At 43.2% G+C, this 23,859-nt stretch overlaps 1 protein-coding gene across 3 annotated transcripts in view; it reads left to right on the forward strand.

Annotated features, from left to right (window-relative positions):
• The window catches only part of RASSF1 (Ras association domain family member 1), a 122,212-nt gene extending 100,104 nt beyond the window's left edge, over nucleotides 1–22,108 (forward strand). For all 3 annotated transcript variants that reach the window (XM_033926206.1, XM_033926207.1, XM_033926208.1), the window contains 3 exons: nucleotides 9,735–10,032; nucleotides 16,326–16,441; nucleotides 20,137–22,108. In XM_033926206.1, coding sequence (XP_033782097.1) covers nucleotides 9,735–10,032; nucleotides 16,326–16,441; nucleotides 20,137–20,283 — 561 coding nt within the window. In that variant the 3' untranslated portion in view covers nucleotides 20,284–22,108. The remainder of the gene's footprint in view (nucleotides 1–9,734; nucleotides 10,033–16,325; nucleotides 16,442–20,136) is intronic.
• Nucleotides 22,109–23,859: the final 1,751 nt, after the last annotated feature.

A 23,859-nucleotide genomic window follows, 5' to 3' on the forward strand; every position in this document is an offset into this window, starting at 1 on the left:
AGGTGGACTCTGCAGTGGCACAGGTGACTAAGCACATCTCCCTTCATAGTGAAGGTAGAGTAATGTTGAAAGATGCACAGGATGGTAGAGTGGATGCAGTCCTGAAAAGATTGATGTGCTGGCTTTGGGTATCAAAGCTGCAACAGCTGCCTCCTTAGTGGCATGTGCCTACCATACCAGACTGAGGACGAGTTCTTCAGAGTTTGGGAACTCCTGTCCCCACATGTTTGAGGGAGTGGATTACATGACTAATGCTCTTTATGACATCATTATTGTCCTAGGTAAGGTTTCAGCGTACTCAATTTTGGCTCTCTGGATGCCCTGGATCAGACAGTGGGCAGGTGATTCAGCCTCCAAGGCCATTCTCAGCAGATTATCCTTCAAGGGGCAGATGCTGTTTGGTAAAGGACTACTAGACAACCTCATGGCCAGTGTGGTAGATTGCTGCCCCAAATTCCTCCAAGATAGTAGAAGCCGTTGACCTACTGGAGGCAATAGAAGCGATTTTGGTGCCTCCAGGAGGGCTCACCAATTTTCCTCTGGCTACTCCTCTGAAGCCCTTTCAGGGCTCCAGACAGATTTGGCAGTTATCAGCATCAGCAGTGATGCCAGGAGGATGGCTCTCAGTATTCAGGGATAAATGGGAACAGATCTCGTCTGACTGTTGGGTTATGAACATTATTGGAGAGGGGATCAGGATCGAGTTTTATCGGTCCCCTCCAGATCTGTTCCTCAACTTCCCAGCCAGAAAGGCAGGTCAAAAGTCCAAGTGACAGTGCAATGACTTTTAGACAGTTCCAGAAGAAGAATTGGGCTTAGGCAAATACTCTTTATACTTCATAGTGCCAAAGAAAAGCAAAGATTGGAGGCCCATTCTGGATTTGAAGTCTGTAAACGAGGTAAAGGTCCCCTGCTTTCGTATGGAAATGGTCCGCTCTAGAATTTCTTGCTTCTCTAGATTTGACAGAAACGTATCTTCACATTCCCATCTTTCTGGCTCACAGGAGATATCTGAGATTTTACTTGCCTAAGCACCACTTTCAGTTTGTGGTGCTTCACTTTGGTTTGGCCACGGCTCGCCACACCTTTACCAAGGCGATTGGCTGATCAGGGCCCTCTCACTAGCGGACTGTGAGCGCGCAGTCCAACAGGTGGTGAGCCTCTTTACAGGACCTGGGCTGGATAGCCAACTTTTGGAAAAGCTATCTTCAGCCAATTCATTATTTCCCTAGCAACAGCAGCAGATGAATCCAGAGACCAATGGGATAGCTCACATCTACCAGCAGGCGGAGATAGAGAAACTGATTAACAGGTGGTCCTATTGGCTGGCACTCCTTCTGTCTCATCAGTATTCTCTATCTCCCAGCAGGAAAAGGTCGCTATTCAACTAGCTCCTGAATTCTGGCTGTGGCTGGAACTTTATTTTCTCCTGTTGAGGTTTCTCTTCAGTGAGACTGCCATTCTGTTTCTCCTGTTGAGATTTCTCTTCAGTGAGACTGCCATTCTGTTTCTCCTGTTGAGATTTTCTCTTCAGTGAGCTGGCAGTGCTATTTCTCCTGTTGAGATTTTTCTCTTCAGTGAGACAAGGGTGTCCGGCTGAACGGTGCCGGCTTTAGAGGTTACACTTGGGCCCCCCCTTGTCCCTGCCTCACCCTCCCTCCATTGCTAGAGGGTCTGACTGGGTCTCAAATTTTTTCTTCTTTCCCTTCTCTGTAAAAAAAAAAAAGAGACCACAGTTGTTACATTCTGCCATGCTTTTGCTGCAAACTGGCTTCAGCCGGCCCTAACAACAAGCTATGAGTATGTCTGGCTTTTACAGTTGTTTGAACTTCAGGTTCTGTTTGGGAGTCTTAGTACTGTGGGTTCGGTCATCATACATTTAAGGTATGGATATTTTATTGAGGCTAAGTTTTATGACTAGAAATCCATGGAGGGAGCCGGGACTTCCCGCCCTTTGCATGCACGCGCTTTGTTTCCTTGTTGGTTACAGCGCAGCAGTAGCAATGCGATTTCATGCTCGTACTTGTTCTCTTTGTTGGGTTTCAGTGCAGCAGTAGTCCTGTTTATTCTGAGGCTCTCTTTCATCAGTGTTTGTCACGGCCATGTGCAGCTGATTGTGCAGGTGCCGGTTTATAGCAGCGCGCATGAGATGGGATATGTTTTTTCCGGGCTGTGGGCCGTTCTTCTGGTTATTCCCCGAGTCTGATTTTCTTTCTATGCAAGCCGCGGCAGGGTAAATTTTGCGGGGCTTGAATCAGACTATGTTTCTAGGAGCGTTGATGCAGCGGCCACGTGTCAGCGAGAATCAGGCGTGCGCACGGGTCTCCAGCGATGGCGGGAGAGCTGCAGCGTTCCGGTAGTTTGTTTCCAGCTGACTTTGGTCAGGGTATGCCGGGGCTTCTCTCCTTTCCGGTTCAGACAAGTTGTATGTGTTTCACCAGCTTTGGGACAAGCTTGGGCAGCTTTATATGTCTATGTCTGTGTTCCTGCTGTATTCCCTTGAAGGAAGCTGCTTGTTTAATCGGACTCTGGGGTTAGCACTCAAGGGGTTTACCAGAGAGACTCTGACCTATGCTAGGTCACCCAGTCTCGGTTTGTCTCCAGACTGGGGCGACATACGGCAACTCACGGCACAGTGAGATCAGCAGTAAGATAGTGCCCTGTATTTCACACAGGTATCTCATTGTCTCTCTTGGGGTCCCTGCAGATTTAGCCTTTGTCTATTGGTAACTGTCCTTGTTTGGGCCTCTGTGCTGAGCTGCATGTGTCTAGTAGTGGCACAGGATATTTATGCCTAAAGGTAGTACAAGCAGTTTCCAAGTTCGGGCTGTCTCTATGGGCATAATGACACTGCGCATATTCCTGCGGCCAGGACTCTCTTTCTCTATTTCTGAGGGGGCCTGGACTTCAGATTTCCATGCTTATCACGCTGGTTTCTCCTGTCACCATTTTCTCATGGCACATGCTAGACGGGCCCCCCAACCAGACAGAAAAGGCTGTACAGCTCCTTTTAACCAGGAGCCAGTTACCTATTCTATCAAACCCATGGAGGATCACGCACTATGTGGCTGTTAGCCTCATCCCTGAAGCTCTCATTAACGATGTGAGCTTTGTCTGATACCTGTAAGGATGCTGTTGTTTTCCACGGGGCGGTAGATGCAGCATCTTGATTGAGTCTAGTACGTATTCACTTTAAAGGACATACGTATTTTGCTCATGTTGCATGGGGTTAGTACTGTTTTCATGGTTCCAGTATATTCCTCTTTACATTGTGAACCTCGATTTTTCCTAGGAGAATCTTCTTGCAGATCCTACAGTCTTATTCTGCCATTCCCTGACCTTCTGCACTTCAATCTGAGGGGATCTTGACTTCTTCCAATGACTCTTCAGGCTTTCTCATGAGGGAGAAGACACTATAATGTCAGGTCAGAGGGCTGTGAAGATTTTTCAGATTTTTCACATCTTTGCATTCTCCTCAGGTTTTCCAGTTCGTTCTTGGAGTCTCTATGTTTTGTGTTTCCCTTTTCAGTGTTTCTGGTCCTCAGGACGGTTCTTGTAGTTCTTCAGGAACTAAGGGACGTTGTTCCATTTACCGCATGGTGCCCGAGATAGGGGGCATTGGGCAGGCTGGATCCCATTCTGCTGAATTAGTTTCTCGGGGTTACACATTTCTGCAGACAACCTGGGAGTATATTTACATTTTCTCTATGGACTCCGAATCGGCACTTGGTTTGCCTGCCTCTCTTGGAGCGGCGCTTTCGGTTTTGGCACACGCCATTTTGCCTACCCAAGGCTTCACGAACGTTTTAGGTGATGTGGGCAGTGGTACCGTTTTGGCGCTACCAGGCGATTCATCTAATTTCTTCTTGACTGCCTGCTTGATTCAGACGACTTCCAGTCGGGCCATTTGACTGACATGAAAAGGGTGATATCTTTTCCTCAGTTCTTTACACATGCATCTTTGAATTTGCACAGCACTCTTTTCTCCTGTACTATTTATAGGTATATCGCGGTGATGTTTTTATTCATATAGGAGAGACATGTGTTTCTTTCCGGAGACTTGGGCGTGGGGTCTCGGTCTCAGATTGGTATTCTTCTTCGCTTACCATGACCAAGAGTATGGGATTCTGTACAGTTTCTGGGATCCATATTGCTGACTCCACTGGGGACTTCGGCTTGCTTTCCCCTTCTTATGCTACAGCAGTCGCTTTTGTTCCGGTGGTTCCCGGTATCTCAGGGCACCAATTATTTGGTATGCTCCTCCTGCATCACTCTGTATGATTTGGTGGCTCCGCGCGATTTCTCTTTTCAAGGCATGCCTCGGTCTTTGCTGGACTATCTCATGACCACCGACCATCCCGGGCTGTCGGGTTGGGGGGCTCCGTGGCTTCCATTCTCAGCTCCTGGAGTCTGGTCTTCAGAGGCGACTCAGTACTTGTTCATTCTTCTGCTCTTGAGCAGGGTCAGGCTACCTTTCTGGAGCTTCAGATCATTCTTCCGGATTGCCGCCGAGGGTCCTTTTGGTCAGTATTAGGATGGGGGTATTTCTCTACTGCTTGGGCAGTAAGTGTTGTACTCATTGGCAGGTGAAGTTGTTCTGCTTCAATGGGTGGACTCTCATCTTCGTCTTCTGTTGGCAGATCCTTTTATGGATCAGGATAAGAGTTTGGATAGACTTTCTCTCCGTGGAATCTGAACATGGCCCATTTCTTGTATGTTACAGTGTACAGCGCTGTGTACGCTCTGGAAAGTGTGCATGTTAGTAATAGTATAATCTTCTGCATCCTGGATATTGAGATTTGTGGCTCAAGCGTTCTAGCTCTTTTTATGGAAGTGAGATCTGCTTGACCTAGACCTCATGGCCTCGTCTCTCAATTCTAAGCTTCCTAGCTTCTTCGGCGGGCCCAGGGAGTGGGAGTTAGAGGGGGTAGCTGCATGGCTCCTTTCTCGCTTCTGCCTTCTCTTTTTCAGTGTTTTCAGATGGCTTGGATTTGCCACCTCGAGCTCGCTTTCCGGGCACAGTATGTGTAGAATCTCTGGATTGGCGGCGCCATCCTTACTTTGCGGATTTGATGAGTCTTTCAACAGCCGGACTAAGAAGTTTCCTGGTATCTCCGGCTTTGCTCGCCTAGGGTCCGTTCAACATGGATATTTGTACTACTTTAGTATTACGACCTAGTTTTTTGAAAAATCTTGGCTGACGTGTAAGGATTATGCGAAGCAGGTTGTTTCTTCTCTTATCCAGGTGATACGGACGTCTTCTCCTGTGGCTTCTGCTTCCTTTTGGAGGTTTTTCCTTTCTTGGGTGCTTCTTAACGTTTGAACCACTCCAGAGTTCCTTTTTGGCACAGGTGTATTGCCGTGGGCTTAGCTCAATTCCCTTCAGCTTCTAGTGCCATTCTTAGCTTGTTACAAGGGCTAGGTATATTGCTCTTCGCTTACTTCTCAGCTTCATGTAGGTCAGGTCCTAAACAGAGTGCGGTATATTCATGCGCCTCTTAGAAAGCCGGTTTGGAGTACAATCTTCACGTACTTCTTCTCAGTATACCGAAGGCTTCATTTCATCCTTGTCTTTTGGGACTCTAAAGGGCTGTGCCGTTGAACATGGGGTTTCTTGTGGCCATGGCTTCAGCTCTGCAGTTTTCTATGTTGCAGGCCTTGTTCAACGGGGATTCCTATTTCTGATTTCCGAAATATGGGGTATCAGTTCGGATGGTACCATTATTTCTTTCTAGGGGGGTGTCATCCTTTCTTTTATGTCATGCTCGCTTTTCCTTCCTTCTTCCTGAGAGGGGAAATTGGGAGCAGTGCTTTTATTCACTGCATTTTTTGATATGTACGTAGCGTTCTCTGTGAGCTCGGTTTCTTACGACTTTTAGTTGTTTATATCTCCTTTTTGCATTCTTCAAGGGACGCCTCAAACGTTTGGTGGCGTCCGAAGCCTCCATCGCTCAATGGGTCCAGGAGGACATTCTTTATGCTTGCTTGCTGGCAGGGAAGCGGTTGGCGAAAGAACTTCATGACCATTCCGCTGGAGCGATGGCTACTTCTTGGGCTCGGCCCAGAGGTTTTTTTCCTTGGAGGAGATTTGTCTCGCGGCTAATTGGTCTTCCGAGCGTGCTTTCTCTCCCCATTTCTGCTTGGATGTGGGGGCGCATGCGGTAGGGGCGTTTTGTGCTTCGGTTGTTGCGGAGACGACGTTTGCTTCCCACCCAGATTGAGGATTGCTTTGCTACATCCCATTGGTCTCTGGATTCATCTGCTGCTGTTGCTAGGGAAGGAAAAATTGTTCTTACCTGTTAATTTTCTTTCCCTTAGAAGCAACAGATGAATCCAGAGCCCCACCCTTTCTGGATATTGTCTCTCGGTTTTTTCTTTTGCAACTTTCGCAGTTTGTTATTATGGCAGGTTGTTTTCTGTATTATTGCATTTTGAGATTTGTTATGGGAAAGAAGTTTTTTACATGCTATGCCTATTGCTGGTTACGTGTGCTTGGTCAAGGAGCTATACTGATGAGACAGGAGGAGTGCCAGCCAATAGGACCACCTGTTAATCAGTTTCTCTATCTCCGCCTGATGGTAGATGTGAGCTATCCCATTGGTCTCTGGATTCATCTGCTGCGTCTAAGGGAAAGAAAATTAACAGGTAAGAACATAATTTTTCCTTATTGTATCTGGGAGTCCTCTTTTGACACTGCACTGCACAGTGTTTTTCTTCCCGAGCTTTACAAGCAGTTCAGGATGCAGATCTTTGTGATCTTGGCTCTTCTGAGCCCCACTGCCTGGCAGAATCTGCAGGTGCTGAGCTCGATGGAAGTGGTACCCTGGGTGAGAGCTCATTTGCGCCCTTTCTAGCACTCCCTTCTGTCCAGATGGTCCTCTACATCACTCCCTGCAGATGTGCCTCTCCTGGATGGCGGAGGAGAAGCGCAGCCTGCGTTGGTGGCTTCAAGGGGAGAACTTGGCAAGGGGCATGCTACTTCAAATTGACACATGGGTGATCTTCATGACCGATGCCAGCCTCAGCGGTTGAGGGACTCTCTGTTGTGCTCCCCGTCAGAGAGCAAATAATCCATCATTAATCTGGAACAGAACGCCATTTGGTTGGCTTTGCTACAATTGCAGTCTTTCCTGATAGTGAAAGTCGGTGTTTCAGACACTGTCAACAGCAGTGCTTTAAGTGCAGCCCTTCGTTTGGAGGCTCAGATGCTGTTTCAGTGGATGGAACTTAACTTGCAGGCCCTCTCAGCAGCCCATGTGACAGGAGTAGAGAACATCCAAGCCAACTTTCTCAGCCAGCAGACACTGGGCCCTGGAGAGTAGTCTCTGTCTCAAAGGTCGTTGTCCCTCATAGTCCAGACTTTGGGCAGACTGGGCATGGATCTCATGGCCACAGCCAAGAATGCAAAAGTAGCCCTCTTGTACAGTTGCAGAATCGAGTGGGGAAGCACAGGGCTGAATGCCCTGGTCCAACCTTGACCCATAGATCTGCTTCTCTGTGTTTCCACATCTCATCTGCAGGATAGCCACCCATTGGGGTCTGGTGATCTTGGTGGCACTGGACTGGTCCCAAAGACTTGGTGCGTCTACAAAAAGACAAACCATTGAAGCCTGTTCATCCAGGGCTTCTCAGTCAAGACCTGGTTCCGATGGAGAAGCCAAAGTGCTTTGGTCTTATTATCATGACCTTGATTTGGAAGGGTTATTTGGAGGTTATGATTATGATTCTCATTAGGGCCAAGAAGCCGGAAACTGTTGTGGCTTATGCTAAGTCATGGAAGATCTTCCGATTATGGTGTGCCAAGGAGCAGGTGGAACCAGAAAGCGCTACTGTTTGGTGATCCTTGCCTTCCTTCAAGCTGGCCTTGAAAAAGGGACTTGCAGTTTTGTCCCTCAAAGTGCCGATAGCTGGTATCTTGTGCTTTAAGGTTCAAAGTGGCCTTTGGTCTCTGGTGTCTCACCCAGATATCATTCAGTTTCTGAGGAGGCTCTCAAGCTGAAACCCCTGATGCACAGATCGTTCCTGTCTTAGAACTTCAATGTGGTCTTGAAGGGCCTAGTTCCTGCTCTTTACGAACCTCTTTTGGAGGCTACCCTGCTAGACCTTACAGTTAATACGTTATTTTTGGTTGCCATAGTCTCGGCAAGAAGAAAATAATCTCAGAATTGCAAGCTCTTTCCTGCAGGGAGCAATTTCTCCATTTTACAGAGCTGGGTGTTTTCACTGTGCACGGGTTCCTTCTGTTCAGCCAAAGGTGGTTTCCGCCTTCCATGTTAATCAGGAGCATAGTCTTCTTGCCTTTCAGCCTATGGATTTGGCCAAACAAGATAAATTGTTGCACAAGCTGGATGTGTGCAGGACTCTGCTCAACTACCTGGAGAGGACTAATGACTCTAGGTCAGGGGTGTCAAATGTCTCAAGGGCCGCAAGCCAGTCGGGTTTTCAGGATTTTCCCAATGAATATGCATGAGATCTATTAGCATACAATGAAAGCAGTGCATGTAAATAGATCTCATGCATATTCATTGGGTAAATCCTGAAAACCCGACTGGATCGTGGTCCTCGAGGACTGACATTTGATACCCCTGCTTTAGGCCTTCTGATCATCATTTTGTATTGACCAGTCACTCAAGGCAGGACATGCCAGCCTCCAAGGCAACCGTTGCCAGATGGATCCATATGGTGATTTCCTCTATGTACTGGGAAACAACCACCTCTTTCCCTAGCAGCACATTCCACTAGAGGGGTAGCGACCTCCTGGGCAGAACCCCAGGCTGTTTTGCCTAATGAAACCTACAAAGCTGCTACTTGGACTGTTCTTCAGAGTGAATGCTGTAGCTCGGGAAGATGCTGTTTTTGGGTCCTCGGCTCCATGGGCAGGCTCATCTGCTTAGCCCCCCCTAGATGTTTGGCACTAGTTTGGTACTTTAGTGCCTGTGTATCCGCAACAGGTTCTTACCTTGATAATCTGGGTTCTGTTAGGATACACATGAGTTCATACTGCTCTCTCTCTCTGTGGACTTGTTTTTGATTCGCCTGATTTCAGCCTTGGACATTGCTGGTGTCCTTGGGACTTCTGCTATTGTACTTAAGATAAAGAAGAAATGCATTTCAGGTATGGCGGGGGGTTTCCCTTTCTCTTTCCTCCTAGGAGGGTCCCATAATAATTGTTCTATTCCTAAGTTACAGAGCAAGTTTCTTGCCGGGGAAGTTACCCGTGCCTCTTCGTCTCTTTTCTTATGTTTCAGTGGTGTTTGATTGTTTTGATACCAATTTAGGAGGGTGCTGTGCTCCATTGCAGAAGAGGAGCTATCAAGTTCTTGAAGAGAGATCCTTCTGCAGTTCGCAGGAAACGGGAATCAACTACTCAAGTATATGGACTCTTCTGTATTCTAACAGAATTCATATTACTGAGATAAGAACCTAATCTGTTGAACTTTACCCTAACTCCTTTCCTCCCCATTATCTACCTAACATACTTGTTCTGCTGATCCCACAACATGTAAATTCAGGTGTCTTGCAACACATTTATGTGGCTTCACAGAGCCCTTCCTTGCGTACCAAAGAACTTGTTCCATTATCTCTAGCAGCTCAATTCAGATGAACATTGTAGCTAACTGGGATGTGGTTGTACAGGGCTAGTCATGATGAATGGGATGCAAGCCATTGGCAAATACAAAGATACAGTGGCTTGGACAAATTCCCCTATGTCTTAACTCCCTCTTCCTTTCTAGAACAAGGATGGCTCCTACACTGGCTTCATAAAAGTGCAGCTGAAGCTGATCCGTCCTGTGTCTGTGCCAGCCTCCCGAAAACCACCTTCCATCCATGACAGCAGGAAACAATCTACACGCTCTCAGGCAGTGAAGCGACGTACTTCTTTCTATTTGCCCAAGGGCACAGCAAAACACCTGCACGTTAGTGCGCAGACTAGGGCCAGTGAGGTGATTGAGGCCCTGCTCAAGAAATTCATGGTAGTGGACAATCCCCGCAAGTTTGCACTTTTTGAGAGAACAGAAAAAGAGGACCAAGGTAAGTATTACATGCTTCCCTTCTCCTGAATGCATTCTTGTATTTATGAAAAAATATATTTGCCACTTTTCTAAACGAACAGCCTTTCTGTACTTGTGGAAAGATGGTGTCCAGCAAATGGTTAAATGCAAGTTTTCCTCCAATGTGCAGTTCTACAGGTTAGCCTTGCCTGCTCCCAGAATCCTGCCTAGATTGAGTCTAAAGTCTGGTAAAAATCAAGTCTGCAAGGACCTAGTCAACAATGAAGAAAATGACCAACTGATATGGCAACAAGGTGTAAACAACAATTATAAATAAGGATCAAACATATAACTTGAATTGGCCCCATTTTGGAAGCTTTCTGCATTAGGACTATAGTAAAATATTGTCTAAAGTTACAAAATATGATTCTATATTTGCTCCTCAGCTTTAAAAAAAAAATGCAGTCTCTCTTGCTATGTATCTGAATGTAAAGAGCAAACAAAACAAAATACTGCAGACTTTGAATGTAAAGAAACAGGAAGCTGAAGTGGCATCACTTGGTAATCCTTTCAAGAACCATGCAGCCATAGGAGCATCCCCAGTATTGAACAAACTCCTTGACTGTCCAGGGAGAGATAATTCAGTTGGGTTTAGCACCCCTAATAATTTTGAAAAGTTGGCAACTATACATGTGACCCTTTGGTCCTCTGTGGTTTCTTTGCATTTAAGCATGTAATGAAACGTGGTCACCTCAGGTTATCTGGTTGGTTTTTTTTTTAAATCCATATTTAATCAATTTACATCTTGTTGCCATACTGGCTGGTAAATTTTCTCCTTCATTGTTAACTAACTGGTTTCTTCCAGGCTTGTTTTTATCAGACTTCTTCACCTTTGGTGGTTCTACAGCCTCTTTAATTGCACAAATTGAGTTCCGAACACATTCTTGCAATGTACCATTTGCCAATACACCTGACTTAGATCACAAGCCTTTGTTGCAGCTCGTTGCTTTTCCTGGTAAAGGTCAGAACTGCAGAGCTACTATCCCCTCACAGTGCCACCATCTTGGCCTGTAAGACTAATTAATATTAGTGTAGGTTTACATAATATGAGTCTTGAAATATTTAAAAAGTATTAGTCACCATTTTATAAATTAAATGAAGGGAAAATTCTCATAATTTGGTGGGGTATTTCAAAAGGTTACCTAAAGTGACACTTTTGAATTATTTCAATACCTTTACTCTTGCACCCATGAAAAGTGAAAGTGTAACACTTTTTTTTTTTAAGCCGAGTCGCAGTGCTTAAAAGAAGTGTCTACTTCCAAGTTTATTTATAGTTTGATATACCGGCCATCGACATGTATCTGATCGGTTTATAATATTAAAATTTTAGTTATAAAATAAAAATAAGATCGGGCAAAGTATATACAAGACAAAGACAGATTTTGTCCCACAAAGTTGCTAACGCTGTACTTAATAAAAATCTTTTGGCACTGGTAGCTAAGGGGTTTTCAAATAAAGAAAATTCAAGTTGTCAAAGCTCTGAAGCAGATTCAGAAAGCTCAATGCCAGTTATTGAATGTAACTTAACTCCCTTTGGCCCTTCTTGCAGAAACAGTACTAATAAGACACATAGAACTACTAGTTTTGTTAGAAGTACTGATGTTTTTTTTGTTTTAAGTATCAATTGTTTCTTGGAGGAAAAACAGGAGGGCATCATATACTCGCATCTGGGTGATGTCTTCCGACAGAGCCTTCAGTAAAGACTTTTCTCAGCATTCTAACTTCTAGAAACTTTTGGGACTGTCAAGCGCACATTTTCGTACATGTTCCCACCCTGCGTTGCACAGGAGCAGGCAGTAGGGTCCCCTCCACTCCCTTGTGTTGCTAAGATGATGCTGTTCATCCATACCATCTTGATCTTTTTTTTTTTTTTTTTGGAAAAGGGGAAGAGTTTGCCCAGTTGTGATTTGCCTGTCTGTCTTTTTGTTCCATTTTTTGTCTGGATCTATGATCCCCTACATCTCTACATATTGTTTTTTTCTTGGCGTTTTCAGTGATTTTGGTAAGTTTCTTTGTTTTCCCATGGCTCTCGTGGCCCTCTAAAGCCCTGAGCACCCAGTTGAATAGATTTCTCCTTTTTGACCCAAATTGAGGCATCTGATTTCACTTCAGCCATTTTTACCCAAATGTTCAGGAAACTCCCAGTGGTTTAAAGGTTCCAAATATGTTCCTCATGGACACTGACTCGGTGCTAGCAGTGTCTGGGATTGGACCATAATTCTCCTTTGTTTAGACTCTTTGCGGATGATGACAGGCAAAATCTGCAATAGAGTAGATGCGCCTGATAGTGTGGAAAACATAAGGAAGGACCTAGTGAAGCTTGAAGAATGGTCTGAAATTTGGCGGCTAAGATTTATTTATTTAATTTTGTTTTCTATCCCGTTCTCCTAAATGAGCTCAGAACAGGTTATAGGAAATGCAAGGTCATGCATTTGGGCTGCAAAAACCTAAGAGAATGGTAGAGCTTAAGGAGTGAAAAACTTTTGTGCATAGAAAGTGAAAGTGATAGTATGTCATGATCTTAAGGTGGCCAAACAGGTTGAAAAGGTGACGGCGAAAGCTAGAAGGATGCTTGGGTGAATAGGGAGAAGAATGGCCAGTAGGAAAAAGGAGGTATTGATACCCCTGTATAAGACTCTTGTGAAACCTCATTTAGAAAATTGTGGACAACAGTTCTGGAGACCACACTTTCAAAAGGATATAAACAGGATGGAGTCGATCCAGAGGAAAGCAACTAAAATGGTTTTATGGTGTACGACATAAGGTGTATGGGGACAGACTTAAAGATCTCAATATGTATACTTTGGAGGAAAGGTGGGAGAGGGGAGATATGATAGATGTTTAAATACCTACTGTATAAATACATATGAGGCAAGTTTATTTCCACTGAAAGGAAACTTCAGAGTGAGAGGGCAAAGAATGAGGTTAAGAGGTGATAGGCTCAAATACATTTTTACAGAAAGGGTGGTAGATTTTTACAGGACGTGGAATAGTCTCCTAGTAGAGGTGGTGGAGACAGACTTTGTCTGAATTCAAGAAAGAGTGGTACAGGCACATGAGATCTCTTAAGGAGAGGAGGAGATAGTGGATGCTGTGGATGGGCACACTGGATAGGCCATTTGACCTCTATCTGCCATCATGTTTCTGTGTTTCTCCATGGCTTGGCTATTAAAAGGCTACAAGTTGAATCCTTCCAACTGCATGAGGGTGTCTCCTACATCTTGCTTGCTTCCAGAAAGGATTCCACTAAGATGTGTTATAATTTCAGATGGAAAAAGTTTGCTATCTGGTGTGAAGGCAAGACCCTAGATCCTTTTTCTTATCCTTACTCCACAGGGGGCTGCTTCAGATGATGTTGCCCAGATTTGAGAACACCTGCTACCAGGTGAGCTAATTTCACTTTCACTTCAGCTTTATTTGATAGGATGCCTCCCTTGCCTCTTTTGCTACATTGTATGTATTCGAGGCGAGGTGTTTCTTCTTGTGGCTCCAAATAGACTCCTTATTGAGGGGTGTCCACTCCGAATCACCTTATGGGTGATCTTCACAACAACTACCAGCCTCTCAGGCTGGGAAGCCCATTGTGGCAGGCATCTGGTACAGGGCAGATGGTTTCTCAGTCAGAGAAAATGGTCCTTATATCTACTGATTCATTCGGGGCTATTCTGTCAGTGTTCAATTCGCATGGAGAACCCAGATCACTTTGGTCTTACAGCATAGCTATTGAGCACTCTGCCTTAATATGCAGAGGATATTCAGAGGTAGTCATTTCTACTCTCTGAGCTAAAAAGCTTTCAACTGTTTCAACCTATGCTAAGGTCTGGATGGCTTTTCAGCTTTGGTGCACCAAAGATGATGTGGAGCTGTCAAGGCTCCAATTCAGATGATTCTTGACTTTCTGCAGGCCGGACTAGAGAAAGGCCTGGCAGTGGTATCTCTTTCAAGGTACAAGTGGCAGGCTTCTTGTGCTTTCAAGCCCAAGTGGGAAAGGTTTTGCTAGCATCCCATCCAGATGTGACCAGAATTTGAAAAGGGTGCTAAGTTTGCGGCTTCCATTACGCCAGCCTTTTCCAACATGGAATCTTAACATCATCCTGAAGGGACTTTGTAAGCCTCTTTACAAGGCCATTCAAGAGGTATCCCTGCTGGATCTCAGTGAAGACAGTGGTGCCAGGATGTCTGCTGGCAATGGTCTCAATTGCAGGCACTCTCATGCAGAGAACCATACTTCAGGATCACAGAAACAGGAGTTATCCTACGCATGATACCTTCCTTTGTATCGAAGATTGTTTTGGCCTTTCATGCTAACCAAGAGGTTTGTCTAACCGCATTTCAGTCTACAGGTTCGGCCAATTAGGATAAAATATTGCAGAGACTAGATGTACAGAGTTTTACTCCTCTATTGGAACAGACCAACAACTTTCGTCATTCTGATTTGTCGCTTTGTTCTAATCAGTCAGTCAAGATGAGGCAGATCAGCTTGCAAACCATCTATTGCCAGATATGGCAATCTCGTCAACATACATTGCCTGTGGCACAGCCGCCTATTTCTCTCATTCGATTAGAAGTATGGCGGCTTCCTGGGCAGAGACCAGGGCAGTACTGTCTGAAGAGAGAGGGGGTGCTGAAAAGTTCTCAGCCCAACCAAGAAGAGAATGCCATGGAATATGGTTCAACTAATGATCTGAAACAGTGTCAAAACATAGAATTTAGGTTTTGCAAATTGGCACTTAACGAAATAAGAACTCTTTTCAGCTACAGTGGCAAAATAATGCTCAGAATTTAAGAAGTTGGTTGGTTGGGCTGAGAGCTTTTCAGCACCCCCTTGTACTTGCAAATCTGGTTTTTAGAATTTGTTGCTCGCACATAATTGCCTAGATTGCTAGATAGGCAGTATATAAAAATAAACTTGAAACTTTAGAACTTGCCGTTCACAGAAAATAAAATTAACACACACCTGGCCAATCCTTAGAGGGAGCATTGTTTTCAACAGAATGGAGCTCCAGCGCATTGAGCTTACAAAACAGTTAAGCTCTGAATTAATGAAACTCCAGTGTCAAGTTCAAGTTTCAAGTTTTATTAATTTTAATATACCGACTATCAAATTAATATCTGGCCGGTTGACAATAAATTTAAAAGATAGGAAGACTAAGATTGAATTAGCATATTAAAAATATTGTGTGAACATAAATAACAATTACAAGACAAACTAGAGAGTGGGGGAGAGGAGGGGAAAAGTTACATATTTGAGAAGAAGAAGGGGATAGTGGGGTTAGGATAAGACATAGTGGGTTTGTTGCTGGTAAGAAGATGGGAGATGAGAGGTCTAAGTGTTAGCGAAAGCATCGCAGAATAGAAAAGTTTCAAGGATTAAGGACAACACTTTGAACACAAATTATGAATTACTAAGAATAAAACTTAATTTTTTTTTGTCCCTGTGTAAATGCATTTTGGAAATTAATTTGGCCCCAAATTAATGAATTACTAGAAAATCATGTAGGACTCTCATATGATACTATACTATTTGGTACAGCAATGAGAACTCAGAGTCCGATTTCAGCAAATAATAACAAACTATTATTAATATTGACAGGGGTCGCCATGCAACAAATTACTCAAAATTGGAAAGATTATACTAAATTAAATTATACATTTTGGTGGAATTCAGTCTGTCATATATACAAAATGGAAAAAACAATAGCACTACAACCGGGAAATAATACAACCCGGGAAATATTCATAATTTTAAGAAAATTTGGGAACCATTCACTCGTTATTCCAATGATCAGATTTCATAGCACATTAGTAATAGTTATATTAGAATGGGGAGGGGAATGTATATTATGTGGAATTAAGAAATGAAAAAAGGGGAGGGTTATATTTTATATGATAAGATGAATTATTTGCAATCACAATTTTCATGTATTAATTGAATATAATATGTATAATTCAAATATTGTAAGAATGCAAAAATTTATAAATAAAAATTAAAAAGAATAAAACCGTTATACTAATATATTTTCAAAGGTCACAGTAAATGTTTAAACGGTTTCAAAATATTTTGAAATAGGTCTTGTTTTTTTTCCAGACTCCAGATAGATACATAGTAAATGTAAATCATCGGCATATAATTGACAGTGAAGTGTAATGTTAATTAACTTACAGACTAGCTGGTGGTGGTATACAGTATGTTGAGATTATCTACCCCAGAAATAACTGCTTACTTAATTAAGATACAGTCCAAATGGATATGTGTTATTTCCTTTTTCACAGTGTACCTGCGTAAGCTGTCTGATGAGGAGAAGCCTTTGCATCTACGACTCCTGGCAGGGCCTAGTGAGAAGGTTCTAAGCTTTGTACTAAAGGAGAATGAGACAGGAGATGTTAATGTAAGTATGACAGGAGCAGAAATAGGTAGACTTGGGGGAATAAAACTGTCTTTAGTGTTTAGCATCCACTTAACGTGCTCAAATGACTGCATTTTGTACTACGCTGTTCAGCCAACTTTAACTTGGATAATAGAGGGACAGGGGAGATACGATTCAGACGTTCAAATATTTGAAGGGTATTAATGTAGAACAAAATCTTTTCCAGAGAAAGGAAACTGGTAAAACTGGAGGACATAATTTGAGGTTGAGGGGTGGTAGATTCAAGAGCAATGTTAGGAAAGTCTACTTTACGGAGAGGGTGGTGGATGCCTGGAAGGCGCTCCCGAGAGAGGTGGTGGAGAGGAAAATGGTGACTGAGTTCAAAGAAGCGTGGGATGAACACACAAGATCTAGAATCAGAAAATAGTAAATATTGAACTAAGGTCAGTACTGGGCAGACTGCACGGTATATGGCCTTTTGGTTGAGGATGGGCTGGGGAGGGCTTCAACAGCTGGGAAGGTGTAGATGGGCTGGAGTGAGCTTTGACAGAGAAAGCACAGTACCGGGTAGAGCTTTGGATTCTTGCCCCAAAATAGCTAAGAAGAAAAAATGTAAATTGAATCAGGTTGGGCAGACTGGATGGACCATTCGGGTCTTTAGCTGCAGTCATCTACTATGTTACTATGTAACAGCAGCCTGGTCCTCTGATATCGCCACATACTGTGCTTATCCTTAGCCACAGAGATGGCTCCAGTATTTTAAATTTTATTTTTAAATCTTCTTCGATATCAGTGCAGGAGTTCTCCCCAGGGTTTCTTATGCTACTCCTAGTGGAATACTGCACAGTGCAGAATTCCCCATCCATGCAGAATTCTGTGCAAACCTTCCATTCAGCCCCTGTCCCTGTCCCCTCTCCCCCGCACATGTCTGGCCTCCCTCCAACCAAGGAAGTAGCAGCATTGGCGGCCAGCTGGCAGAGGCAGCACTGTGAACAAGCTGTTTGCGGCTGGCCCCATCAGGGCCTTCCTTCTGCCACATCACTTCCTGTAGATAGATGGCAGCAGAGGGAAGGCCTTAGCAGGGCCGGCCACAAGCAGCCTGTTCAAAGCGCTGCCTCTGCCAGTCAGCTGCCACAGCTACTGCTGCTATAGGAGACTTGTAGTATATCTGATCTCATGGAGGGAAGGGTCGGTTGGTCAGAGGGAGGCCAGACCCACTTGGGGGAAGAGGAGAGGATGGAAACATGGAAGCTGGGTCACAATTTAAGGGAGAAGGAGGGAACATGGATGCTAGGCCTGTGGTGGAAGGGAGAGAAGGGGACATGGATCCTGAACTACAAGTGTGTGGGGGGAGGAGGGGACATGTATGCTAGAACTGCAGGGGGAGGAGGGGAGGGGACGGGACATGCGTGCTGGACCCATAAGTAGAAGGGAAAGGGCGTGAGAAGGAAACTGAGGCTAGGAAGGGGGTTGAGAAGGAAGAGATGCTTGACCATAGAGAGAGGGAGAGAGAGATGCTAGACCATGGGGAGTAGGGAAGGGATTTAGGGTGCTAGCGAGAGGAGGTGGGGTGAAGGGTCATGGGGTTGGTAGAGGAAGAGAGAGGGGATGGGAAGGGAGGAAGAGATTCTTAGCCAGGGGAGAAGAGACTAGGGGCTAAGGAGGGATTCAGGGAGCAAATGAGAGAGTGATGGGATTCAGAGGGAGACAGAACTGTAGTTGGAGTGAGAGGGGGAATGGAGGAGGCTGAGAAAGGAAAAGGCAGGAAGGAATTTCAGACCTCAGGCTAGGAGAATTCTGTACAAAATAAACTTTGCAGAATTTTGAAATATTGTGCGCAGAATTTTCAAATATTTTGCGCAGAGTTCTGCCAGGAGTAACATGTGGTATGCAGAACTGAAGGCTAGAAGGATATATTTAATCATGCCTTATATGTTTATACACTATCCCAAGTATTCTGGAACTTGTAGTTCTATAATTCACATATGTTAAAACGAGTAAACAGATCTAGAATGCTTTGAGCTGTGCAAAACCAGAAAAGCATTCAGAATATCACTTTTTTCATCATTTTGACTTTTGCTTCTTTTGGCATGTTTCACGAAATTATCTTAAACATATGATTTTCAAATCTGACAATGTAAAAGCCTCTCCTTGAGAGAGTCCTTCATTGAGGACAGGAGCAAACTGCATTGATCTTGAAAAATATCTGCAGTTTTGACTTTATTTGTATTTATAATCTCAGAAATATTATTATACTTCTGATGTGGATATGTAGAAGCAGTGGGAAACCATACGCTTTAACATTTGTCTGTCTCTGTCTGGGGGCAAAGTAACTCTGAAAATGTAATGGAATGAACTGAAATTTGGCATTAGGTTAAAATTGGTAAAACGTCACAAGTTTGAAAATGAGCCAAAAGGGACTGTGGGCTCCAGAGAAATGAACCACCTAAAATATTGTTCCAGTTCCTGTAACATAGAAACTTAGATTAAGTATAGTAGTTACAGGACAAGGCAGTTTAAAAGGTGGAAGACCCCACTCTTCCAAATACACAAACCGCCCTTACTCCCTGCAACTCCTATGAAATACTCCTACTCCTATGAATTACCCCTACATGCCATAGGCAGGGCCAGAGTTGGTCGCTTGCAAACTTTGCACATACTTTGTGCACAGGTGTCAGTCGGTCCTCGAGGGCCGCAATCCAGTCGGGTTTTCAGGATTTCCCCAATGAATATGCATGAGATCTAATAACCATACAATGAAAGCAGTGCATGCAAATAGATCACATGCATATTCATTGGGGAAATCCTGAAAACCCGACTGGATTGCAGCCCTCGAGGAGGGACTTTGACACCCCTGGTTAGGGGAACCTTGTGAGACGTGCTCAGGAAATTTAGGATTTTTCAGAATATACACAGGGCTGGAGAGAATTCCATGTGCTGTGTTCTGCATGCTTTCCCTACTTGGTGCATATTTGTCATGTATATACTGTACAATTTGCTCTGTTATAAAATACTACTGTGTTATCATGATGGTTCATTACTGAATGAAAGAAACAACACAATCACTTCTCAAAAAAATACTATTGTATAATTTCAAAACGAGTGAATGCCAGGCCTCAGAGACCAATTATTCAAGCCACTCTTGCTGAATAATGATTCGGTCAAGATCTCAATCATTGGCCTTTGGCATACAAAAGCTATTAATCAATGTGTGTATTGCCTTAACTTTTTTATAGCTTTTGTTGTTTTTTGTTTTTTACTTTTTTATATATATAGTTTTATAAAGCATCCAGCGATACAAAAAAGTGCAAGAAATTTGAAAAGCACTTAGCTTAAATGTGGAGCGGCTTTTCAAATTTCTTGCACTTTTTTGTATCACTGGATGCTTTATAAAACTATATATATAAAAAAGTAAAAAACAAAAAACAACAAAAGCTATAAAAAAGTTAAGGCAATACACACATTGATTAATAGCTTTTGTATGCCAAAGGCCAATGATTGAGATCTTGACCGAATCATTATTCAGCAAGAGTGGCTTGAATAATCGGTCTCTGAGGCCTGGCATTCACTCGTTTTGAAATTATACAATAGTATTTTTTTGAGAAGTGATTGTGTTGTTTCTATTATACTTGACACTTCTTCAGTACTTGTTTTTGGTCATTACTGAATGAAAACATGACGAGTAAATGATGTCTTACTCCTCTCCTCCTGTGCAGTGGGATGCATTTAGCATGCCAGAACTCCAGAACTTCTTGCGGATTTTGCAGCGTGAGGAAGAGGAGCACGTGAAACAGATCCTTCAGAAGTATGCTTGCTGCCGGGAGAAGATGCAGGAGGCGCTGGCAGCTCGCACCCCAGGCTGAGCTTGCCACAACGTTTGGTCCACACCACTTGGGTCTGGTGTTGGAGCAAAGAGTAGAGAAGAGGTTGGAAAACCTGGCCGCTTCATGGGTCCATGTGAATGGAGTAGAGTGAAAGAACACATCTGCAAGTGTATGTATGTGTGTGTGTGCGCCTGTGTACAGCGCACTGCTGCCAGGAAAACTGAGGAAGAAATTTCGACGAGTGACATGTAAACTTCAGGGGGGTCCGAGTGTGTGAATGAGCCCCATGGAAGAAGTAGTCTGTTTGCTGCATACCCCTACTGAGCAGGGGCAGGGAAGGGAGAGAAGTCCTAGTTGCAGCCAACTGGCAATTTGGCTTGTTCTGCTCAAAGCAGGCTTATTTAGTTCTGGTTTGATGGTATATATGAACTTTAATTTTGATTTTTTTTTTTTTTTAATGGGTGCAGGTACTGCATCTGTGTATTATGGAATTAATACATATGTGTATTATAGATTACATAAACTGACTGTAGACCATCCAGCTGGAAATTCTTTTAAATTGTTAACTTCAAAATTACTGTCTTTTGAAAGACTACATTCTATATTTTAGGGTTTAATAAGTACTGTATGAAACCAAATAAATAGCAAAGAAATATCGAGGAATACTGCCCATCAATAGGGTCTGTTAAGCCTGCAATTGAGTCAGACATTTCTTTAGCAGATGGTTTTATTTGACCCTACTTGGATAGGGCTTTTCTTTATTTTCTTTGATTTGTTGTGGCTTATTTTCACAATTCAAAATGAAATGGAATTACACGTTCAGGTTAATATAGGATGAATAAGGAACAGACTTGCTGTAGAATTGTTAGGGTGAAATGAGACTATGTAGTGAGTGGGTGCGCACCTGTGCAAGGTATTAGTATAAAGAGGAGGCATAGCCTAGTGGGCTAGTGGTATGCGTGTTAGAGCATTAATCCTCCTTCTCCCATTGATGCTTTTTATCTTGGGTGAGTCACTTCACTCTATTGCCTCAAGCCCAAGCTTAGGAGCCTATTTACTAAAGTTGCTCTCATTTAGTGTCTATGGGAAAGGAATTCTTGAAAGGTCCCTTAAGCACCCTGGGGGCAGGAGAGTAACTACTGTGCCTGTACGTAACTACTTCTGTACTACCAATGACAAAGTGAGCTACATGCAAAGGCTCTTACGTCAGAAGACGGCTCTCTATTTAAGCAGAGTCTGGTGCACTAATACACAAGGCACAAACAAAAGCAAAACCTCTCCTGCAGATCTACAAATACTGGAAAGGTTTAGGAAAATCAGCAAATTTGAAACTGAAAGTCATTTTGAGTGGGTGACACAAAAACCCTAGGCTTTGATTTGTAGAGAAATAAGGTGGTAATTACATCTTGTTAACTCTTTTTGACCCATTGAAGAAATTTTGTAACAACAAAATTGTGATATCCTTACCAAAAAAACCAACAACAAAACCAAACCGAGTTGAAAGTTTAACATTTTCTAGCATTGTAAGATGATATATTTTGCTTTTTGGATTGTAGTCACCCAGGGTATATAGAGTCTCTTTAGCATCAGTCCCTAACTAAAATTATAAAATGCATGTATTTTTTTAATATAATCTTAATTTTTTCAGCACTGTAGGGTACAAGGGCATTTATGCAACTACACACTTCTGCTCAAACTGTTCTACATCAGTTTAATTTTGCATGTTGATTGCTCACCAAGAAACTCGGCTGGTTGCCACATCTTGAATCTGCATGTGACTTAATATAGTGATTCATCCACTTCCTGTCCTTTCCTAAATCTCACTAGATAAGCCCACTGTAATAATAAAGGTTGGAATTCTTCATCCAGTCTGAAATGTAAATAAGCTGTATTTTCTCAAATGAAGTACTGTAAAGAGTTAAACTGTATACCAAAAGGTCTATTTTTAATCTTTTGATATTTAAATGTTTTTAGTTTCTTGGATACACAGTCATAGCTTTTTAGCTACGACACCAATAAAGTATTTTTGAGATACAAAATGGTCTCTCTAGTTTTAACTGGCTTTGTTTTATATTAGGGTGCTCTTGTGGTTTAGGGTGCATGTGATCGAGCGATTGTTTTGCTCTCAATTAGAATATTCTAAAATAGTGAGATTTTATTTGTGTAATCAAAGAAAAAAATATCATTTTAGGAATTGTTTTGGAGCCCTTTTGCTAAGCTGTGCTTAAAAAGTGGCCAGCACCGCAACTAATGCAGAGCTTTCCCACACGCTGGGACCAGTTTTAGCATAGCTGCAAAATGGCCACACTTCCCATTTTTGCTAATGAATATGCATGAGGCAGATTTGCATATAATATAGGTGACAGGCCTATGAGGAAAGGCTGAACAGATTGCAGCTATACTCACTCGAGGAACGTAGAGAGAGAGAGGAGACATGATTGAAACGTTTAAATATATCACGGGCCACATCGAGGTGGAAGATGATATCTTCTTTCTTAAAGGTCCTCGGCCACAAGAGGGCACCCGCTGAAAATCAGGGGTGGGAAATTTCATGGCGACACCAGGAAGTTTTTCTTTACCGAAAGGGTGGTCGATCATTGGAATGAACTTCCACTTCAGGTGATTGAGGCCAGCAACGTGCCAGATTTTAAAAGAAAATGGGATACACATTTGGGATCTCTAGGGGGGTAAAATCAAGGGGGGTGGGTCATTAGAGTGGGCAGACTTGATGGGCTATGGCCCTTTTCTGCCGTCATCTTCTATGTTTCTATATTCATTAGGGATATCTTGAAAATCCAACTGGCTGGGGAACCATCAGGACAGGTTTAAGAATCATTGTATAATCTAGGCCAGGGGTGTCCAACCTTTTGGCTTCCCTGGGTCGCATTGGCCAAAAGAAATGTTTCTGGGGCCGGACAAATGCGCAAACGCTGCAGCAAGACAGAGGAGCCAGCAAGATGGTAAACACCCGGGGGCAGCAGCAGAGGAAAACACTGCATCGTCCTCGACCGGGGCTGCACAAAATACTTCACTGGGCCGCAGGTTGGACACCCCTGATCTAGGCAGTAAAGGCTCCTATGCGAATTGATTGGTGTGGTGATGAGCACAGAATACACCTACTCTAAGATGCGCTAGCTGATTTAGCACATGCTAAAGATTAGCATGCGCTAAATGCTAACATTCCCTTAGAATATAATGGGCCCGTTAGCATTTAGACCCTTCTATCTCTAAACATGCCCCCAGCACTAAAAACCCAAAATGCGTGCTGGTCCAAAAACTAGCACAGGACACCCGAGTTTGCTCTGCAGTAGTGCTTTTTAACCTGGGTTAAGTACACGTTAGCAATTGTTTCAAAACTTACATTCCTGATTTTTTTTTTTTTTTTTCCCCCACATTTGTAACCTCAAAACAGCTGAGAACAAAAATCATTCAACTTTTAAAGACTCACTTTTTGCATTCTGGAGCTGCGTAAGGCTCTTAAAATGTCCATCATCATCCTTATCATTATCATATTATAGAATTTTAATTTGTAATGAAATGTTAAATTTGATGCTTATATGAGAGTTAATCAAGTGTGTATCGTTAAGTTTTAAATGAGTTTATTTGCTACACTTG

This window comes from Geotrypetes seraphini, chromosome 17 (assembly GCF_902459505.1).
Source record: "Geotrypetes seraphini chromosome 17, aGeoSer1.1, whole genome shotgun sequence".
NCBI classification, from domain to species: Eukaryota; Metazoa; Chordata; class Amphibia; order Gymnophiona; family Dermophiidae; genus Geotrypetes; species Geotrypetes seraphini.